This window comes from Melozone crissalis, unplaced genomic scaffold, assembly GCF_028551555.1.
Source record: "Melozone crissalis strain CALT ecotype California unplaced genomic scaffold, PUWL_Pcris_2 ptg000016l_1, whole genome shotgun sequence".
NCBI classification, from domain to species: Eukaryota; Metazoa; Chordata; class Aves; order Passeriformes; family Passerellidae; genus Melozone; species Melozone crissalis.
Window position 1 is genome coordinate 22,083,042 of NW_026535794.1, and position 19,904 is coordinate 22,102,945.

Below are 19,904 nucleotides of genomic sequence, written 5' to 3' on the forward strand. Positions count from 1 at the left end.
GAGTTACCCTCTCAGGCGCAGACCGGCACTTGCCCTTATAAAGCTTCACACAGTGGCGGCCGCCCAGCCCTCCGATTAGCCCGGGTCTCTCTGCCGAACCCGTCTGCCCCCGAGGGCGTCAGCACCTCCGTCCCACTTCACGCTGCCCTTTTAACTCCGCCGCCGGCCCCCGGAGCGCCCGGGACGGCGAGGCCGCTCCCCTCCCGCCTCCGCGGCCGCCCCGCCCCGCGCGGCTTCCGGAGCCGCTGGGAAGTGGGACAGAAGCGAAGGCGGCGGCCGGGGAGGTGGGCAGGGATCCGGGATCGGTGGTGCTCGCCGGCTTCGTTTCTCGGGGGTGCGCGGGGCAGAGTGGGGGGCTCGGCTCGGCTCGGCTCGGCTCGGCTCGGCTCGGCTCGGCTGTGTCCTTACACCCAGGCCCCATCCTCGGGAGGCCTGGGGCTCTCCCGAGCTTTCCTCGATGTGGGCCCTGAGCCGCTGTAAACTCTGCTGTGGTGTCGCGGGCCTCGCGCCCGGCCCGGCCCGGCTTGGCTCAGCTCGGCTCGGCCCGGCCCAGCCCGGTTCGGGGAGCGCTTGGGCCGGGGCACGGCCGGGGCTCGGGCGGGGACTTTGGGAAGGGTCTGCGGGCGGGCGAGGAGGGTGCCCTTGTCAGCCGGGCTGGGGATGATTCCCCTTCCCCAGAAATCCTCTAGTGTCAGTCCCTGGGCTGACTGGCTGCTCCCCGGGAGAGAAAGCGACGGTCTCCGAGCTGGTTAATCGCGACATGCTGGGGAGAAGCATCAAGAGCAGCCTAATCATCGTTCCCCCCTGCTGTGTGTGTGCCTCTTGTGGCTGCAAGCCGGCAAGAAACCCTCGGTCCGTGCTTTGTCGAGAAACCTTTCCTGATATCTGTCTTTTTTCGTTTAAATGGCAGGAGGCCGGAGCGAAGGAGAGAACAGTGTGGGGAGATTCGTCATCGAACGTGGGCTTCGTGAATAGCCTGGTGGGTTGTACTGCAGATCTGCAACATGGAAAAGCAACTGCTTGAATCCTCAGAGGAGCGAACGTTTCAGTACCAAGACTCTCTGCCTTCCCTGCCAGTACCTCCTCTTGATGAATCTTTGAGTAAATATCTCGATGCAGGTAATGACTTAATGTTGTAATGGTAGCGTGTCATGTGCTGTTGTAAGCAGGCTGATCTGAAGATGTTTGCTAAGTGTTTCTAGACACAGCTAAGTGTTTGCAGACACCCACTGTAATTGGGGCGTGGGATACAGACAGACTTAGTGTGCCAAAGGATCTCTTTCAGACTCAAAACTGGAAATGCAGTGCCCAGAGAAACTTGAGTAAAAGTTTCTTATTTATCCCTAATTACCTTTCTTCAAGGGAATTTGGCACTTGGTTAATTTTTGGTTTGAGAGTGGATTTTTTTCACTTTTTTTTTTCTTTCTCAAAAAAAAAAAGCTGGTCTGGTGAAAGATACTTCACTTAAAAATTTTGGTTTGCATAACTGCTTGTTTATAACTGTCTTAAATCAGGATCTTTTTAAAAGAACAGTTATTTAAAACTTTTCATACTTAATATTGGTGAGAAAGAACACTTATTAACTACGCAGTCATAGGCAAAAGCAGTGGTGAGCATTTTCACATAATTTAGCTTGGATACTTTTTGCCTTGACATGTTGACTAACCTAAAGAACATCACAGAGAAGTTTTGAAAACAACATCCATGCACATGTATATATTTTTGTGTATAAAGAACAAATGACTGGTTAATTCTTTATTATGTATTGAGAATGGCAAAAATGCATTGTGAAGTACCTTTAGATTATTTTTCTCTATTTCTTCAATAATTTTCAGAACTCTGAGACATGGAGTTTTTTCTGGAACATCTACTTTGTATCTTACCATCTTGTAGGTATTACACAATTGCTAACAAAGTAAGACTTGGAGTTCTCTCCTTAGCAGAAGCATACTACACCATATTTTCCCTTTCCCAAAATAAAATTCCTGAAGCTTACTCTTGAGTTCCTATTTATTTCTGAGTACTGGAAATGGCCTTTTTTGGTGTTCTTTACATAATTGTTTTTTAATGCAGAATATTGAAGTGGTAGGTTTTGAGCAAAAGTGTTGTGTGTGTATGTGTGTCTAAAATAATGCACTGTCTTTTTGCTGTAATGCAGATTAACTAAGCTTGTGCTGCAAGAGTGATACCCGCAATAACAAAATTGATGTTTAGTTTTGTAAACCCATCTGTCTCTCCAGGTTAATAAATAACTCTCTCATGGAGTGAGAAGAGCTGACAGTGAATTTGTTTGCCCTTGTTTTCTGATTCTGATCTGGTTTCATAAATAATCTTATCACATGTCACTTTATTTTTCATGCTGAAGTTAGTTGCTGCTTACTGTTCCATGTGCAAAATCATTCTATAAATTTGATCACTGTTGCTCTTCTTTAGTCTCACTGGTGGTGCAGAAAAGTTAGCCCAGCATTTGCCAGTCTTCCCTTGTGCAAATATATTGAAATGAAAGGGTGCAGGGCACAGGTCTAGACATAGCTCTGTGAATTTCATTGCTTAAGCTTGTCATTTTAGTCTGTAAATGTGAGTGGAGGAAAGGAGATGCTTCAGTAGAACAATTCAGAACCTCCAAATGATTCTTCATAGAGGCTTTAAATTAGTCCTGGGAAGCTTTCTTTCCTTGGTTGGAGGAGGACTCTGGGCCATTGTCATTAGTCAGGGCTCCTGCTGGTAAAGCACTTCCCTGTTTAGAGCCAGCTAACTAGAAAACCTGGACAAAGTATGTGTCAGAAAAGCTGGACAAAGTATGCGTCAGAATATACCTTATTTAAGGCTTTACAGTTGCTGCCTCTTAAGGAGTAACCCTGTTTTGAAAGTAAGCCTTGAGCAGAGAAGGTGTCTATTGCTGTGTTACTGAGCATTCCAGCCCAGTGGATGAGATTCAGAAAAATAGACTCAACATGAAAGTATGAAAGCTCAAACTTCCACCTTCCCAGGAGATTCCTTAACTGTGCAACTGAAGGTGTCTTTCATGGGATACTTCTTGTTCATGGGCAGAGCTGATCCCCTGATCAGAAAGAAAGACAAGATCTGTGGGCTGAAGAAATGCAAGAGAAGTTTCACTGGACTCTGGTGAGAAGGAGGCCGAGTTCTGCTCCTTAACAGTGCTGCTTCTACATCTGATTGAATAGTTTTTAAATGGAAAGAAACTCTGTGAGTCATGTAGATTGGGAAGAGTTCCTCTGGACCAAATTTCTGCTCAAAGCTGGTCCAACTACATGTTGCCCAGGCCCTGCTTAGCCTGGTTTTGTTTACTTACAAGGGTGGAGACTCTGTTTCATTGTAACCTGTTCCGGTGTTTGATCACCTGATGATTGTGGGAGAGGAAAGAAAAACAACAAATCAAGAAAATCAGCCATGACCAAAAAACCACCTAAACTTCACATTTTCCATGTGAAGAAATTTTCTGTATTCCACCTTTATTCCATTTTCTCTTATCCTAATTCTTTCCATCTCTGAAAGGAACTTTGCTTTATCCTCACCAGGACTTTCCATTCAGTTGAAGAGGGCAGCCAGGTCTTCCCTTTGCATTCTCTTCATAAGCTCAACAAACAGTTCTCAGCCTCTTCTCAGTGTGCATTCTAGTCCCCTTGCAATCTTAGTCACCCCTTTAAGGTTCAAATAAATTAATGGCAGATCTTTTTCAGCCTAAATAATTCCATGAATTGAGACCAGAACCAAATAATTTTGCTTGGTTTTCATTTTTTATTGAATATTGCTCTGCAGTGACTTTTATAACCTGAATAACAGGTTATAAAGTCATAATCCTCTCTTTCAATAGTATGTGATAATAAGGTCATTTTCTGGGTAGCCTGAGTGTTGGACTGCCCTCAGTCAGGGGAGGCTTTCAGCTTCAGGGTGAAAACTGTAATCTGCAAAAGGGTAAAGGTGAATGGCTCTGTTGCTGTTATTTCTTTTTTCATTTGTGTTCACAACTGATGGTGTGCAATTCAAGCTGCATCTAGATGTGTAGGCACTATGTGAATGTCCATAGCTGATCATCTGTGGTGGAGGTGTAAGGGGAATGCTGGTACCTTTCCAGTTGTGATGGTGTTGTATTGGAATTTTTTGGAGGTTCCAATGCAATTTAAACACAAGCATTGTATGGTAATACTTGATAGTAGATGTTCTGTCTTGCTGCCTGAGGTTGTCAGAATGTGCTTAAAACCAGATTTGTAGGTAGTATTTGGCCCTCACTCTCCATGATTGTCCAGTGCAATAGAAAAAATATCACTAGGACTTGCATTATTGTTGTGGAATACCATAAGGAGACCAGGATGTATCTGAAAATGGATCCTTATCTTTCACTTTGGGGCAGGTAGAGCAAAATACTGAAATGCCTTATAAAATTAGGATTAAAATGGAATTATTTTGAAGAGGAGTGAGGATGACTTATCCTTGATTGAAGAGGACCAGCACTGAAGAGATTGTACATGAAAAACTATGTGGGTCCTGTTGAGATGTGCCCATGAGCGCTGAGGGAGCTGGTTCTTTGTGTTTGAAAGGCCACTTCTGATAATCTTTGAATGGTCATGATTACTGGTGAAGGTTTCTGAGGAAAGAAAGAAAGCAGATGTTACTGTTGTCCTCAGGAGGGACAAAACTGATTAATCTTACTTTAATTCCTGGGAATCCCTGGCAAATAATCATGAAAACCATTTCTGTGCTTATGAAGTACAAGAAGGCGATTGGGAATGGGCAGCATGGGTTTCTGAAGAGGAAATTTTGCTTGACCAACATGGTAGCTTTTTATGACAATTTTTTTATGGTGACTGTCTTGCTGGATAAAGGAAAAAGAGTGGATATTGTTTATACTGCCTTTAGTAAGGCTTTTTGGCATATCAAAAGATTTTTTTAAAAATCTTCATAGAGGAACTGGTAAAGTGTGGACTAGGTGCAGGACAGACAGATGGGCTGGAAACTGTATCATCTGCTGGGCTCAAAGGTCTGTGGTCAGCAGCACAAATGCCAGCTGTAGGCCAGTCTCTTGATGATGTACACCAGGGGTCCAGTAATTCTTAATACAGTCATTGGTGGTGATGGGACACACTGTACTGAGTTTGGGAGCTTCCAAAGCTGGAAGAAGTAGCTAATGCACCAGATGGTTGTTCTGCCATCAGAGTGAGCTTGATTGGCTGGAGGAACAGACTAACAGGAGCCTCATGAAGCTCAACAAACACAGGGAAATGCCAAGTCATTCACCCAGGAGAGAATAACTTCCCACAGCAGCACAAGCTGGGACGTAGTGCCTGAATGCAGAAGAGCCCCTGCGGTCTGGTGAGCGTGAGAAGTTGAGCATGAACTAGCATGTGGCCTGGCAGCAAGGCATGTCAGAGATCTCTGGGGTCTCTATGTAGAAGGAACATTGCCAGCAGGTACAGAGAAGTGATCTTTTCCCTTGGTTCAGTGTTGGGGAGGACACATCTGCAGTTCTGTGTTTGTTTCTGGTCTGTCCTTACAAGCAAGATAGGAACATACTGAAGTGAGGCCAGAGAGGGGCTGTGACAGTCATTAAAGGCTTGGATTATCTGACATATGGGAAGAGACAGAGAAAGCTAGGATTGTTCAGATCTTTGCAATATGTGTGATTACTTGTTGTGGTGGAGTAAATAAGATGGAGCCAGACATCATAGAGGTATCCAGTGACAGAATAAGAGGTGATGGGCACAAACTGAAATACAAGAAATTCCTTTTAAACATAAGAAATTCCTTTTAAACATAAGACCACTTATTGCAGCAGTGGTCAAGCAGTGAACAGGCAATTGTAGAGTGTTCATCCTTGGAGATACTTAAAACCCCACCCAGTCCTAAGCAACTTGCTGCAACTGACCCTACAGAGATGCAGTGTTGGACAAGATGATCTCTAGGTTTATGAAGAAGAGAAAACCAGTGGTTGCAGGCAAGCAGGTGTGATTGCAGCAAGATGGAGTTACGGTTTAATACTTACATTAACTAAGTGTTTGGGACCTTGCCCTGCTGAAACTTGCCTGTTGCTTGCAAAAGCAAAAGATAGATGAGAGATGATGCAGATACTTGTTTAAATTTTCATAATTGTGTATCTTTCTTTGTTTCTTAGCAGCTATAAGTCAATTACAGGCTTACCAGTAGCAAGGCAAACAAGAAATTAACTAATGATAGTGTCCAGCGGCCTCAAATATTACTTGGGCCTCAATGTGTAGGCATTGAATCACCAGAAACACACCTCCCACACAACCCTTCATTCTGTTTCCCACTGACTTCACAATCTAAGTATGACTAAAAGAGAAAATACATTATGCACCAGGTGAGTATAGGAAGAAGATGAGATGTGCCTGTATGGAAAATGACATCAGCGGTGCCCATTACTGACCAGAGATTTCATGGTAAAAAGTCTTTAAGGAGTGTTTAGATTAAAATAATGACTAGTTTTGCAGATTTTTATGGAGGACTTCAGCCTATAATGTACATGATCTGAGAGGAATCCAAAAGGATTTAAAAACAGAAAAACTGTCTACCAGTAACTGCATTTGCTATCAATCAAAGGTGTATATAACACAGGGACAGTGAATGAGAATTGATGGGCAAGTGGCTTGTAGACCATGAAAGGACTTGAAAATACAGACAAGTAGCTTGTAGTTGGTGCAGTATGGTGGCAGACATGTGTGCTCAATATGTTAATTTACAAAGTTCCTGTAAATTTAATTCCTTGGAAGAACTCCATAGTATTTACAGATGTAAATATATTTGATTTAGTTATCTGTTAGGTATTTTAGGTTTTCAGCAATTACTTCAGTCTGCTATCATCTGTATTTATTTAAAAGTATGTATTTATGTTTTATTAGAACATACTTTTACTAAACATACTAAATACTCTGTATTTACAGACTTTTGAGAGATGTTTAAAAGGTTTTCCCTTCAAATACTTGTTTTAGAAAAATTAATTCTCATTCACTCCCTTGCCTGTGAATATCTGAATCTTGGAATAAATCTTAGTATTCAGTTGTCTTTAAAATAAAACCATATTCTTTTTACAGTGAAGCCATTCCTTAATCAAGAAGAATATCAAAGAACTGAGGATATAGTTAAAAAATTTGAAAATGGCATTGGAAAAGAGTTGCATCAGAAATTACTGGAAAGAGCTAAAATGAGAAGGAACTGGGTGCGTATTTACATATGTGAGAAATCCTAATTCAGTGTAAGAAATCTTAATTCAGCTTGTGGAAAGTTGGTTATTCAGGATGTAACTCAAAGAATCATTTCACTTTTTAAAATCTTCAGATCTTCCTTACATCTTGCACTTGACCTGTAGATATGAACTCATTCATATTCACTTACATATGTCTTTTTTTTTTTTTCAAAGCTGAGGGGTTAAGAGAGCTCACTAACTGAAATTTAAAATTATTTACCAGATTTTGGATGCTTTATCTGTCAGTCTCTCCTTCTATGACATCTGTCCCTTCTCTCTCCACCATGGGAAAAAACAACAACAAACCAAACTAAAAACCCACCCAAAAAACCCCAAACAAACAAACAAACAAAAAAAAAAAAAAAAAAAAAGAAAAAGGAAGAAGAAAAAACACCACAAAAATACCCCACCAAATAAACCAAAACCACAAAACCCCAACAAAACCAACCCTGGAATTCAGAGTTGGTTTCTTTCTTTTTCTTCCCAGAAAGAAACTATGTGGTAGCATTTTAAAGTTGTCTTTTAACAGAGAAAGAGATAGAAGGAAGGTCATTACCAAGTGGAATTCACAAGGGCTTTTTAAATCCTAACAGGACACACTCCAGAGTGAGGATTTTCAGATGGTGGCAGAAAATGTGCATTATGAACTGTCTCTCTCAGATCCCTTCTCAACACAAGTCTAGTTTCCTTCTATTCTTCATGGAGTAGTCTGGGATATTCACAGCAGCCACAACTGAAGTCTGCAAGAGTCTAAGATTATGAATATCAGGGAAGAAATACCATAATTTACAGTTTAATATTCTTAAGCAGCATTGAGTTTTATTTCAAGCTTGAAAGCAGAAGAGCTAAATGTGTCTTTATCTTAATCAGTTAGTTTTGAACCACTGTCCTGCCTTGTGTTATATAGGACCTACTATTCATAGTATAAAATAAAAAAAGTAAAAAGCAGACAGTTGAACAGTCATGTAATTATTAAAGAATTAATGAATAACAATAAGTTCTGATGTTAAGGATTTTTCATTTCAGCTGGAGGACTGGTGGCTGAATGTGGCTTATCTTGATCTTCGCATCTCAACACAAATCCTCTGCAATATGGGAGGCCCTGGTCCCTATATTGAGCACTACTGGCCACCCAAGGAGGGCACTCAGATAGACAGAGCATGTATAAATATATGGCACACCCTGAAGTACTGGGATCTGCTACGAGCGTAAGACTTTGAGAAAAAATGCCTGATCCTAAATACTGATATATCCCTCTGCATCCCTCAATTGCATGTGTGTATTCATGTCCATTGGCATGCATTCTTTGCTGTAATAGCCAGGTTTGTCTTACCTTGATTTAATTCCATCATTTTAATTTCTCTTGCTTAATGTTGCTGTGTTTGTTACTACAGAGAGAAGGTTGCCATAGAGAGATCTGGAAATACTGTTCTGGACATGAACCAGTTTCGAATGCTCTTCTGCACTTGCAAAATTCCTGGGCTTACCAGAGACTCTCTCAGCAATTATTTTAAAACTGGTAAACAAATGAAAATTCGGGATTAATGCAAGCAAATTATTTTTATTAATATGCTAAAGGAGTGGTCAGTTTAACCATAAAATTCTTGCTTTCCTGAGCACTGAATCAGCTACTGGTTGTAGAGTGTTCGTATTATGAAGAAAAGAAGGTGTCTCATCTACAAATGCCCTTTTTGGTCCAATATTTAGTCCTTATCAAATTGGAGTAAAAGAGAGCTCTGCTTCAAATTTGTGTATAACCAGCCTGATGCCTGTAATAAACATGCCAGCATTAAGAATTGATGAAAGACAAATTCTGTGTTATAAGTATGTGTGGATTCAGCAAGGAACACTTATTTCAGCAGAGGGAGTTCCTGCCTACAAGAGACACAAATAAATGAAATTTGCTGCTAGATAATGACAATTACTTGAAGCAGTTTCTAACAGTGAAAGTTATGTGTGACTTCTGTTGGTTTTCAAATGTCTTCAAGTTTGCAGAATTGAATAAAAAATAGTCTGTAGGACTTGCTTCGTTTTTTCTATATCTGTCACTTTATCCCCAAGGTTGGATTTTAATTTATTCCTGTTTTTCATTTCAGAGGCCGAAGGTGAATGTCCATCTCACTTGATAGTCCTGTGTCGAGGTCGAGTATTTGCATTTGATGCTATGCATGAAGGCAGTATGCTGACTCCTCCAGAGATTTTCAGGTTTTCTAAATGCTTATTTTAAATGAACTGTCTTATTTAAGCTATATACAAAAGAGGATTTTTTTTCTATTCCCTTGACCTCAAAGATTTAGGTGTAAGAGAGGCTACAGCTTCCCCTTTAGCTGAAAGGTTCAGATTTAAGCAAATCCTTCAATGGATGGCAATTTCTTTCTATATACTATTATAATATATCTGTAGAGCATCATAAAAAAGGGCTGAAAAAAGATACTTCAGTAGGAAATACCACTTTTTATGGTTTCTTTACATGGAATTAGTAGGATTACAGCTGTCATCATTCCTTCCAGGTACAAGCCACATTGCAACTTAATCATTATCAAAGTTGAAGCACTGTCATATGTTGCACTCTCCTGTTAGATACAGACATAGTCTCAGCATAAGTCTCTTGTGACTGATTTGGTATCTATATGCATCTCCTTACTAAAAAAGGGTTGTTAATTTTGCCAGGGAATAACTTAATGCAATTGTCAAAGTGCTGCTTATAGTGCACAACAGAAGGCTTATAATGAAAATTGCCAAAAAAGTGGATGGCCAAATTCCTCAGGCAAGACAAACCTAATTAGAGAAACTAAAAATCACTTTTTAAAAATAGTCTGGTAGATTAATACCTAATATTTTAACATATGCATTTCTAATTTTTGTAGTTGTACCTGTTAAGTCAAGCCAGTAACAAAGAAATGAACACTTGGAATACAGACAAAATCCTCTGAATCTATTGTCTATAGGAAGGGCAGGTTGGGTTTGGTTTCAGGGGGCCCTTTCTGTTTGGCTTTATTTTTGTAAGGTCATCATTGGTGTCTTTACATTTTTGATACTATGTAACTAGTGATCAGTAGTGATATTTAATAGGCAAGAGTGCTAGAAAAAAGAACAAGTCAGATTAAGTGCCTGTAATTTATGGAGTTTCTTTAACATGGAGAACAGCACATGGAAAACTGAATTTTCAAACTAAGATTTACCCCTCTCATAGTTGTTCTTCTAAAGGAAGAGGTAGGAAAAGAATTGCTCTTGCATAGTTCAGAATCTCCATTCAGGATGTACTGCAGCAAGTGTTCTGCTTGAAGGTTTATCTTGAGGGGAAGGTTAGCTGCTGTAGAAGCTGTAAAGCTGCAGTATGGCAGATGTCTGCTGCTCTCAGCCTGCACTGTTGAAGTCTTAAATCTAGTTTTAAATTAAGCATGTAATAATGCTTTAGCACTATGATTGTCTATGTGTGTTTGTACTGGGCTTGTAGGTGCTGAGTGACTGAAACCTGAGCAGGTCTTCAATTGTCCTTGGAATCTAGGGGAGCTGATTCATGCTTCCTGAAAAGTCACACTGGCTTGTGAATGTTGAACCAAAATTCCAGCTTTGCAAAAAAGAGACAGAGACACAAGGTGACTTTTACCTTCTCTCCAGCTGTTGTTGACTTCAGTTTTTGAAATCTTCTTAAAGGCAACTTAGGTATATACAGGAGAGATGCTACAGTGAACCAGATGGGCCAGGACTGGCAGCCCTAACAAGCAATGAAAGGACCAAATGGGCAGAGGTAGGAATACTTAGCAGCTGCTTCCTGGGAAAAGCATTGTGATCACTGGAAAAACATTATTTCGCTTAGCTTTGTCTTTTTATGCCTTCTAGCTACGGGAATACTTGATTCATCTTGATCCAAAGAACTTAACTCTTCTGGAGAAAATTCAGAGAAGTTTGTTTGTGGTTGGCCTTGATGATTATAGTCCTCATGCAACTCCTGAGGACTACACTGAGGTAGCTAAGAATTTTTGATTCATATCTGATAATCTTTACATTAAAAATTCTCCTGTTTATGTGCAGAAGTAGCACCTCTTGCTCTTTCAGAACAGTAAAAATGAAGCAGATAAATATGAAAAAATTCCATGCTTTTTTGATCTATAGGAAAACTTAAATAGTTTTAATTGTTAGGCCATTGAAAGTGAGAATGGCTGAAATCTACCTTCATAACATTTTAGTCTTCTATCCGTCAGGGTCATTAACTTTTTATCAACCTTCTAATTAATAACTTGGCCCTATAATTGTGTTTCATCTTGAACTGGATGAAAATGTCATCTGTCAGGGAGGTCTTGCCATTTTAATGTAGACTAGGTTTAGCTTACAAAGACTGGCAGTGTTCTTGGTGTTTTTTAGACTTCACAGTATGTTTCTTCTGCTTTAGCTTACAAGGCTGGGGCTAGCAGGTGATCCGACTGTGCGCTGGGGAGATAAATCCTACAACTGCATATTCTTTTCCAATGGAACCTGTAGTGCATTCTGTGATGTAAGTTAAATTTTTTTCCATCTTCTGAGTATTTATTTACTGAATTTTCCCCTTCAGAGTATTATTTTAGGTGTTAATGTGTCATTCTTCAGTATAGCCTTGTTTACCCTGCACCTGGTCTGGTAAGTTTCCAAAAGCAGTCTGCTTTCTCATGTTCTTCGCTTTCTCATGGTGTTTACTATTACACCATACTTGAATTAACAGCAGGATCTGAAGTCATAATCTTATTTCTGCAAGTATTTAATGACATGTTCCAAAGGAAAAAAATACAACACACAAGAAGGCTTTAAATTAACTCTTTGTTTGATGTATCCATTTGAACAGCTGTGTTTTTTAAACTATGTTATTTTAAACTCATTGCATGGCCAGAAGGGCTTCTATTTTTCCTTAAATCTGCCTTTTCATGGCAGTAGTACATTGTACCTCCCTGTTCAGCTGCAGAGCAGTTAAAATGGTGGGTGGACTTAAAATACTTCTGTATTTATTGCAGAACTATAAAACAAGTCCAACACTGCACAGTAAAGCTGTTGGTCAGCAGCAAAAAGAGCAGGATAGGGAAAAAAGCAGAAGAGTTTGATCTTCTTTTTGTTATGCAAAGAAATGTAATATCTTCTCTTATCTGATTCTAGCATTCTCCTTTTGATGCCATGGCTTTAATTACCATGTTAGCTTATGCTGATAAGAAGATTGTTGAAAATGAGGGAAAATGGAAGGTATCTATCTTTTATAAACTTTCAAGCTTATCAGTTAACATGTCTTTTCTTATGGATAACATTTTCTGGTTTTGCATCTTTCTGTCTTCATCTTCTCAGGGATCAGATAATGTGAGAGATATTCCAAGACCAGAGGAACTTGTATTCACAGTGGATTCAAAAATTATGAATGAAATCGGACATACTAAAGAATTGTATTACAAGAAGGTGAAATTTTCTCCTGGTTCTCTCAGTTGTTACTGATACTATTTTTTTTCATTCTATTTACATGGTTTTAATTGGTCTTTTTTCATGCTGGAGAACAGTAATGAATATGTTCCTGATTAACTGATGAATTTAACACCATGGTTAAATTTGTTACATAGTGATTTATGTTGAGTGTGTTTTATTTACAGTGGACCAAGTTGTGATATTTCTTGACTTCTGTTGTTTTTCCTCCTTTGGTATGACAGGTATCTGACTTGCAGCTGGTGTCCTATGCCTTCACATCCTTTGGCAAAGCATTGATTAGAAGGAGGAAACTTCATCCTGATACATTTGTGCAGCTTGCCCTTCAACTTGCTTATTACAAATGCCATGGACGGTAAGAAAATACCAGCTCAGGAATAAAAAACTAGTTTCTTGAGAAGGGGTGTGCAGTGACTTTGCAATGCCAGTATGTAATTTGCCATGGGGATGTAAGAATGAGTAACTTAGGGAGTTTTACAGTAACAGTTGCATAGAGCCATACTTGCTTCAGAAATCTTGTGTACTTGTGCCCATAGGGATAGTACTTACACAAATTATGGAGTGGGTGGTAGAACACAGTCTGTGAAAACTTGAACTTGGGCTGTACAAAGGAAACACTTGGGCCAACATGAAATGCATGAAGTGGCTCAGGATTCTCTAATGTCAAATAGTTGCTCAAATGTAGAAGAGAGTTTTGTCTGTAGCATGTGACAGCCACCAGTAAAATATTTTGTCTTCTAAGCCTGTAAAAGGCCTCACAAACTTCAGTGTCTCACTTTCTTCAGCAATATTGGGTGTGAAGGTTTGGGCAGAATAATAGAGATGAAGATAGTAGTGACTCTTCAAGTGCTGCCTCTGCATTTTTGGATGTGACATTTAATTTTGTATTATTGATTAAAAGGTGTCATTCTTCTTGCTATTGGTGTTATTCCCAAATTTCTGTTTGATAACTAGCACTCATTATGGCTTATGTAAGTCATTACTGACCAGCAGAGTATTGCTTTCTTCAGAAGGAGGAGGGTTTCATCATAGGAGTGTGATGTTTTGTCACTGGTGAGATGTAGCTCATCATGACAAAGGTTGGTTTGCTGAACATCAGGACATTAATTATCTGACTAAAATAGCCTTGGTCTGTTGTAAACATGCAAGTATATTTCATGTAGGTTGTATATTAAGTGGTAGATCTGTAGTAGAGCTGGAGTTGCTCCATGTAAAAGCTGTATGGCTGTCAGTATGCAGCAGAGAAGGTTTTGACCTTTGCCTCTAAATGTTTTGGAACACACTGTTTATTTCAAATGTGTCTCTTAATTTATGAGGGTTTAGATGGTGTAGGTGGAAGTACACGGTGAAACTGAAGCTTGTGTAATGTCAGCTGTTTTGGCTAGAGGCTAGTAGATCTTTAGTCTGCAGAAAATATCCATGGCAATGCAGTCTTTTCAAGGTATGAGTAAAGTACTGGTGCTTTATTCAGTCATCTGTCCCATAAAAGCACATAAGAGTTGCTTTGTGGCTCTTTCAGAAACATAACTTAAAGAAAATTAGTGGGTTTCTGGTGCTTGTAACCGAGATTGATGTGCAAGATCTTTTGCAGGGTTTCTTTAGCCCTTGAGACAGCAAATAATTTTGTTAAGTTAATGAGACACTCTTCCCTAACTTTTGTTCTTAGTCCGGGCTGCTGTTACGAAACTGCCATGACCCGGCGATTCTATCACGGCCGCACAGAGACTATAAGATCATGTACTGTGGAAGCAGTGGAATGGTGCAAGTCCATGCTGGATCCTTCTGAGAGTGTAAATACTGAAATCCTACTTTAATTACTCTGTATTTAGAAGCCCTGTCATCTGAACCACCTCAAGCTCTTTTTTGTGTTGTCTCATTGATGGGAGCTGGGGCCTTTCCAGGGAGATAAGTTTTAAATGTTAGGTTGCTTGAACTCTGATTCTGGTCATTGTGACTGAGATGTGCTGTCATGTCTGGGCTTGCTTGGTTTTATGTCCTATTTACCTTTTGGTTTCAAGAATGTAACTGTCTCAAATTACATTCACACTGATTAATTTCACACTCCAAAAAGTTCCTGAGTTCGAGCCAAAGTATTGTGCTGTGCAGTTGTTCTGTTGTTTTAATTTTCAAGTGAAATCAGGAAATGTTTATCTAATAGTTGCATCTGAGAGCAAGATTGAAGGGTGTTTCTGTCCTAGTGGTAACAGGGGTGTGTTCCAGAGTTTGTCTCTGAGTAGCTGAGCCAGAGACCTTTTCTTTTCCCAGCAGCTACCCTCTGGTGCTTGGCTGGCAAAGCAGGACATGCCTTGCTTGCCAAGCAAGAGCTGTACTAAAGCTCTTTCTGTTGCCCTCACTGTTCATTTCTCAGAGCCTGAGAAATTAAGCAAGGAGAAGGTTTTTGACAAAGTACAACACATCTTTAGAAAAATCAAAGGTTCTATATTATTAATGCATCTAAAAAACATAGAGGAAGACAGCTGTCAGAAGCATGTGTGATTAATAATTTTGGCCTTAAAGATCACATTTTCCTAGTCTTCAATGGCTTCTTTTGTCATGTACAGCAGTTTTAAAACTCACTTTTCTGGCCATCTTCCAAATCTGCTTTCCTATTCCAAATATGGATTTCTATTATTTCCCTGCTCCTCAGTTACCTTCTAACCAATTAGCAGGCTTCTGTGGGTGCTACTACTTCTAGTGTGTAACTTTCTGTGTGCACTAACTGTAGCCTTTTTTTTTTCTTTGTAGTAATAGCAACTCCAGATAGTTCCCTATTGTTGTTTTGTTTGGTTTCTTTATACTTAATACTATTTTTTTAAATACTTTTTTTAATACTAACTCCTGGAGCTTAGAAAGCCCTGTTCAATAGTATTGAAATGAACGTGCTTAAAAGTCTGTGTTTATGTAATTTTTATTACCTTAAAGTCAGATGCTTTGAAATAATTGTTTTGCCTTTAATTTTCTCTTGCCCCTTGTCAGCTTGATAGCTTGATTTTTATCTAACTTGAGTGGCTTCTGTCCTTGTTTCACATTCTCTGCTGCAGCCTCTTGTGTGATGAATAAAAGGATAAATAGTCCTTCTTAAGAAATCAAAGAGCTATCACAATCTAAGGTCTTGGAAGTCAAGATCTTGGATTGTTTCTCAAGGCTTCCTTTACAAAAACCATGTTATTTGTTTTGTCTCTGACTTTCATATATGAGTTTTAATATAAACTTGGAAAAACCGTAATCTTGGGCAGAATTGGCAATGAGCAGAGAAAATCTGGGAATGCACCTAATAGGAGCTACTGTCCTTCTGAAAAAATGGAATTGTAGAAGGTTTTTGGGTTTGATCACTCTAGTTCACACTGCTTCCTTTCCATTGTTTCAGATTATTTGGGAAAGAGCATGAGGTTAAGAATATTGTTCAGTTCAAAAGTGATCTGAGTAAGAGAGCAGAGATACTGAAAACAAAGGAGCACGTTTTCCTGAAAAGGGAATTTGGTTTTGGGAGAAACGGTTTGAGAGAGTTTCTTATGTACCTTTCAAGTTCATCCATTTTCTTCTATCTAAAATTGTTAGGAACTATGAAAGGGGAAAACCTGCTGGTCTGTGATTGCTGATGTGTTACTCATTTGGACTGATTTTTCTTTTTCTTTTTTTTTTTTTTATTTGAATCCTGCCCTACTTTACAGAATTATCAACGGCTACAACTGATGCATAAGGCATTTGCAAAGCACAATAAACTGAGGAAAGAATGTGAAAATGGAAGAGGTACTCTGGGATCAAAATTTTTTGGTCTTTTTCATGTGGGTAAAAAGGGAATACCATTGTGTGCTACTACATTTTCTTTATCTCCTTATTTTCAACCTGAATAAAAACTACCGCTTAATATTTTATACTTCAGTTTTGGGGAGAAGAACTAAAACCTGCTCCTTGCACCCATCCTTGTACCCCAAAAATATGTTCACTTGGAATATTTCTTCAGTTTTTCTGCCCAGCTAATCATTACTTTGGAGTACCCTCCATGTGCTTGGCTGAAAAGTGAAAAAGGAGAGATTAGGGTGAGATTCTAACCCAGCTGTGTTAGTGCTGTACACTATTCTGGGAATGAGGAGGAGTAGCTGAGAAATGAACCTGATGAACTTCATACTCTCTCCAGCCTCCTTGGTGTGTTATCACAATTCAGAGCAGTCGTGGCCCTGAAAGCCTTTCCACTGTGTTGGCATAATTGCCCATGGGCTGCTTCCACTGTGAGGAGCTCTTCCCCCTTGACTGTAGTGGGAGTTTTCTTGGGTTTTGTTTTCCACAGGGACTGTGCTGCGTCTCTGTTACTGAAGTCCTTTGCTTTTGAGCTCAGTGCTGCAAGTTGAAGTTGCTGAAGACCTCTTTGATCAAATGTGGGGAATGTTTTTGGATGCTACAATAAGATGATGTTGTTTATCTGTCCTTCAGCTATTTGAGCTCCCAGCTATCCAGACTAGAAGAAGCAGAAAGACTGGTAGTGCTGCTGTTAATGATTCAGTATTTGCATTTATTTGACAGGCTTTGATCGTCATCTTCTGGGTCTCCTGCTGATAGCACAGGAGCAAGGACTGCCAGTGCCAGACCTGTATGGGGATAAGGCCTTCACAGCCAGGTAATTCATATTCTTGTCCCATGGCAAGTTGTATCCCTTGATACCAAGGCCTTTGCTACACTGGCCTTGTGTGTGCTGATGTCTTGATCTCTGCAACAAAATAACTGTTTGTAAAATGCACTTAGTTTTAAATGACTTTCAACAGTGCTGCTTTTATTTTGTGTTGTTTCACAGTGGAGGAGGTGGGAATTTTGTCCTTTCAACTAGTCTGACTGGCTACACTAGGTTTAGTGGATCTGCAGTCCCTATGGTACAACATGGCTATGGCTTTTTTTATTCAATTAGAGATGACAGGTAAGGATATAATTTCATTTTTAATATGGCTCTGCATTTGTCACAGAGGAAAAGGCAGCTAACAGCTAGAATGAGGAAAGGAAAATACTGAAGAAATACAGCTGAATGTGTCAGAAGAGATTGAGAAGTGAGGTACATGAGAATAGAGGCATTGGCATTCTGGGAAAGCCCACGTGTGAGGAAGAACGAGTGGTGGAGGGCAGATAGTACCAAGATACTGACAATAAGCAGAAATAAAGAGTAGGTAAGGTGAAAGAAGGGAGCAACAAAAGGACTTTAAAATAGGTTAACTTTAAAATAGACAGTCATTTTAGGATCATTTTGTAACATGTGAAGGTGTTTTTTGGCTGAGCTAGATCAGATAAGAGGACAGGTGAGCATACTGCCCATCGTTCTTGGCAGTGACACACATCTTGAGGGGCTAAAACGTTTGGCTTCACTTCTCCAAAATCATACTATTTGAAAAGATCAAACTCTGGCTTAACTGGTTTTATGGACAAAAATTACTCCTTTTTTATGAAATATAAAACTAATTTGGTTAGAATGTGTAGAGATAAATTGCTAGTTTAGGTGTAATTCAAATTACTTCTTCATAAAGCTAGGCAGGGGTTGTGTGCCCATTCAGATCAGTTTGAGAATACAAGCCATTAATACTTTGATCTATGGCTCTCTTTAAATAAATAGAACTAGATCAAGATATACCTTTTATTAGATAAATAGAAAAGAAGTACCTAGAACCTTAAACTAATTGCAGAAAAAGAAGAAATATAATTCACAGCATTTTCAAATATAAGCAGAAAAGTTGTGTCACTGTGTATGTAGTAACAGGTATTTAAATCAAAGTGTCTGATTTCACGATCTGTCAACATTATTGCTTACTGAAGGCACTAAGGATCTGAGTCCTCTCTTGGTTTTGAGACAATATGTTTGTGTGACAATTTTTACTTCAGATTTATGTCAATAATTCCACATTTCAGGAGAATTTGTTTAACTTTATCCTAGACCTTGACAATTTAAGCACAGTGACCTCACTGTTTTCTATATTGCTAGGATCATTACTACCTGCTCTTCTTGGAAATCCTGTCCAGAGACTGATGCAGAAGTGCTGTGCAGAACTCTGTTCCAGTGCTTCCATGATGTGCTGCAGCTAACACTTACAGCTCAGCTGTAAGCTTGATAATTATGCAAGAGGCTTTGCAAGCTCACAAGTTGTATGTAGTACTTTAAAACAAAATGCTACTCAAGAGTACTGTTAAATTCAAGACATTTAATGATCTGTATGACATGTTTATTTTTGTGAGATTACCTGTGGTAACAGTACCCATTTAAGAATAATGTAGCCATTTGCAACAGCAATGCAAGCAGTAGTACCTTATCTGTTTAGAACTATGCAATATTAAAATATGCCACAACAATGCAAACATAGTTAGGGATGGGATGTTGTAGTGGAAAATTGATGGGACACTTGTATTTATGACCTTAATAGTCACGTGTAGAATAGTTTGTAGTCTACTGATAGAGTTTATGCCAGTTGAGCACTTAACTGTGTACTTAAAAGTAACCACACTATAACCTTTTGTGATTATGCTTCCTATTCAGAGTGGTTAATGAAACAGAATGCCTCCATCAGGTTATGTGGTATTTTATAAGTTACCTTTCATCTTTTGCTATCAGGATTATACCAAATAAATGTTGTATCCATGAATGGGGATGTTCCCACTACGTTTATAGTATGAGAGCACTACAGTTTGAAGTATTTTGGAAAAGAATCACTCAATAAAGACAGAAAGCAGCATGAGTTTCAGATTTTTCAGTTTTCATTCTCTAGTGAACTGTGAATATCTGCTGCTTTACACTAATAATGCACAATAAAAGTAAGCACTGAATACAGTTTGATACGGTTCTCAGGATTTTAATACTTGATTTCTCTGAGCAACTTTGTATTTTCCTGTTATAGAAATAAAATTTTCCAAAAATCAACCTTGTCTTAATTAATTTATGGCTGGACTGTTTAACATCGTGTAGCAACATTGTGAGAGAAAGATGATCTTGGTGACAGATGAATTTGGAACAGAGATTCTAAAGTACCCATTGTTTTTTCTCTAGCTCTTAAAGTTTCAGAGAGATCAAATACTATTATTTATTTTACAGAAATTTTCAGCTAACATGGAACCAGTCTCTTTGCCCTCTGGCAGCTCTGTTGCACATATTTTGTCCACAGTAGCAAGAACACTTCCCCTTTTGATTTCCTCCCTCAATGCCTGACACTTCTCTGCAGTCCGGGGTGTGTTACACTGTGTACATTTTTTGCCTCAAAAAATGGTCTCCTCATTTCAGCCT

At 39.3% G+C, this 19,904-nt stretch overlaps 1 protein-coding gene across 2 annotated transcripts; it reads left to right on the top strand.

Annotated features, from left to right (window-relative positions):
- The first annotated feature begins 221 nt into the window (after nucleotides 1–221).
- CROT (carnitine O-octanoyltransferase) lies at nucleotides 222–19,511 on the top strand. 2 transcript variants are annotated; one of them, XM_054273726.1, is made up of 17 exons: nucleotides 222–284; nucleotides 911–1,119; nucleotides 7,068–7,192; nucleotides 8,246–8,427; nucleotides 8,614–8,738; nucleotides 9,316–9,424; nucleotides 10,877–10,970; nucleotides 11,063–11,188; nucleotides 11,613–11,714; nucleotides 12,344–12,427; nucleotides 12,527–12,634; nucleotides 12,880–13,010; nucleotides 14,322–14,445; nucleotides 16,327–16,405; nucleotides 17,177–17,270; nucleotides 17,445–17,564; nucleotides 18,615–19,511. In XM_054273726.1, the coding sequence occupies exons 2-17, from the start codon at nucleotides 1,005–1,007 to the stop codon at nucleotides 18,733–18,735; spliced, it is 1,839 nt and encodes a 612-aa protein (XP_054129701.1). In that variant the 5' UTR covers nucleotides 222–284; nucleotides 911–1,004; the 3' UTR covers nucleotides 18,736–19,511. The 2 variants fall into 2 exon arrangements, with proteins under 2 accessions (XP_054129701.1, XP_054129702.1); XM_054273727.1 differs by lacking the exon at nucleotides 222–284 and adding an exon at nucleotides 312–334.
- Nucleotides 19,512–19,904: the final 393 nt, after the last annotated feature.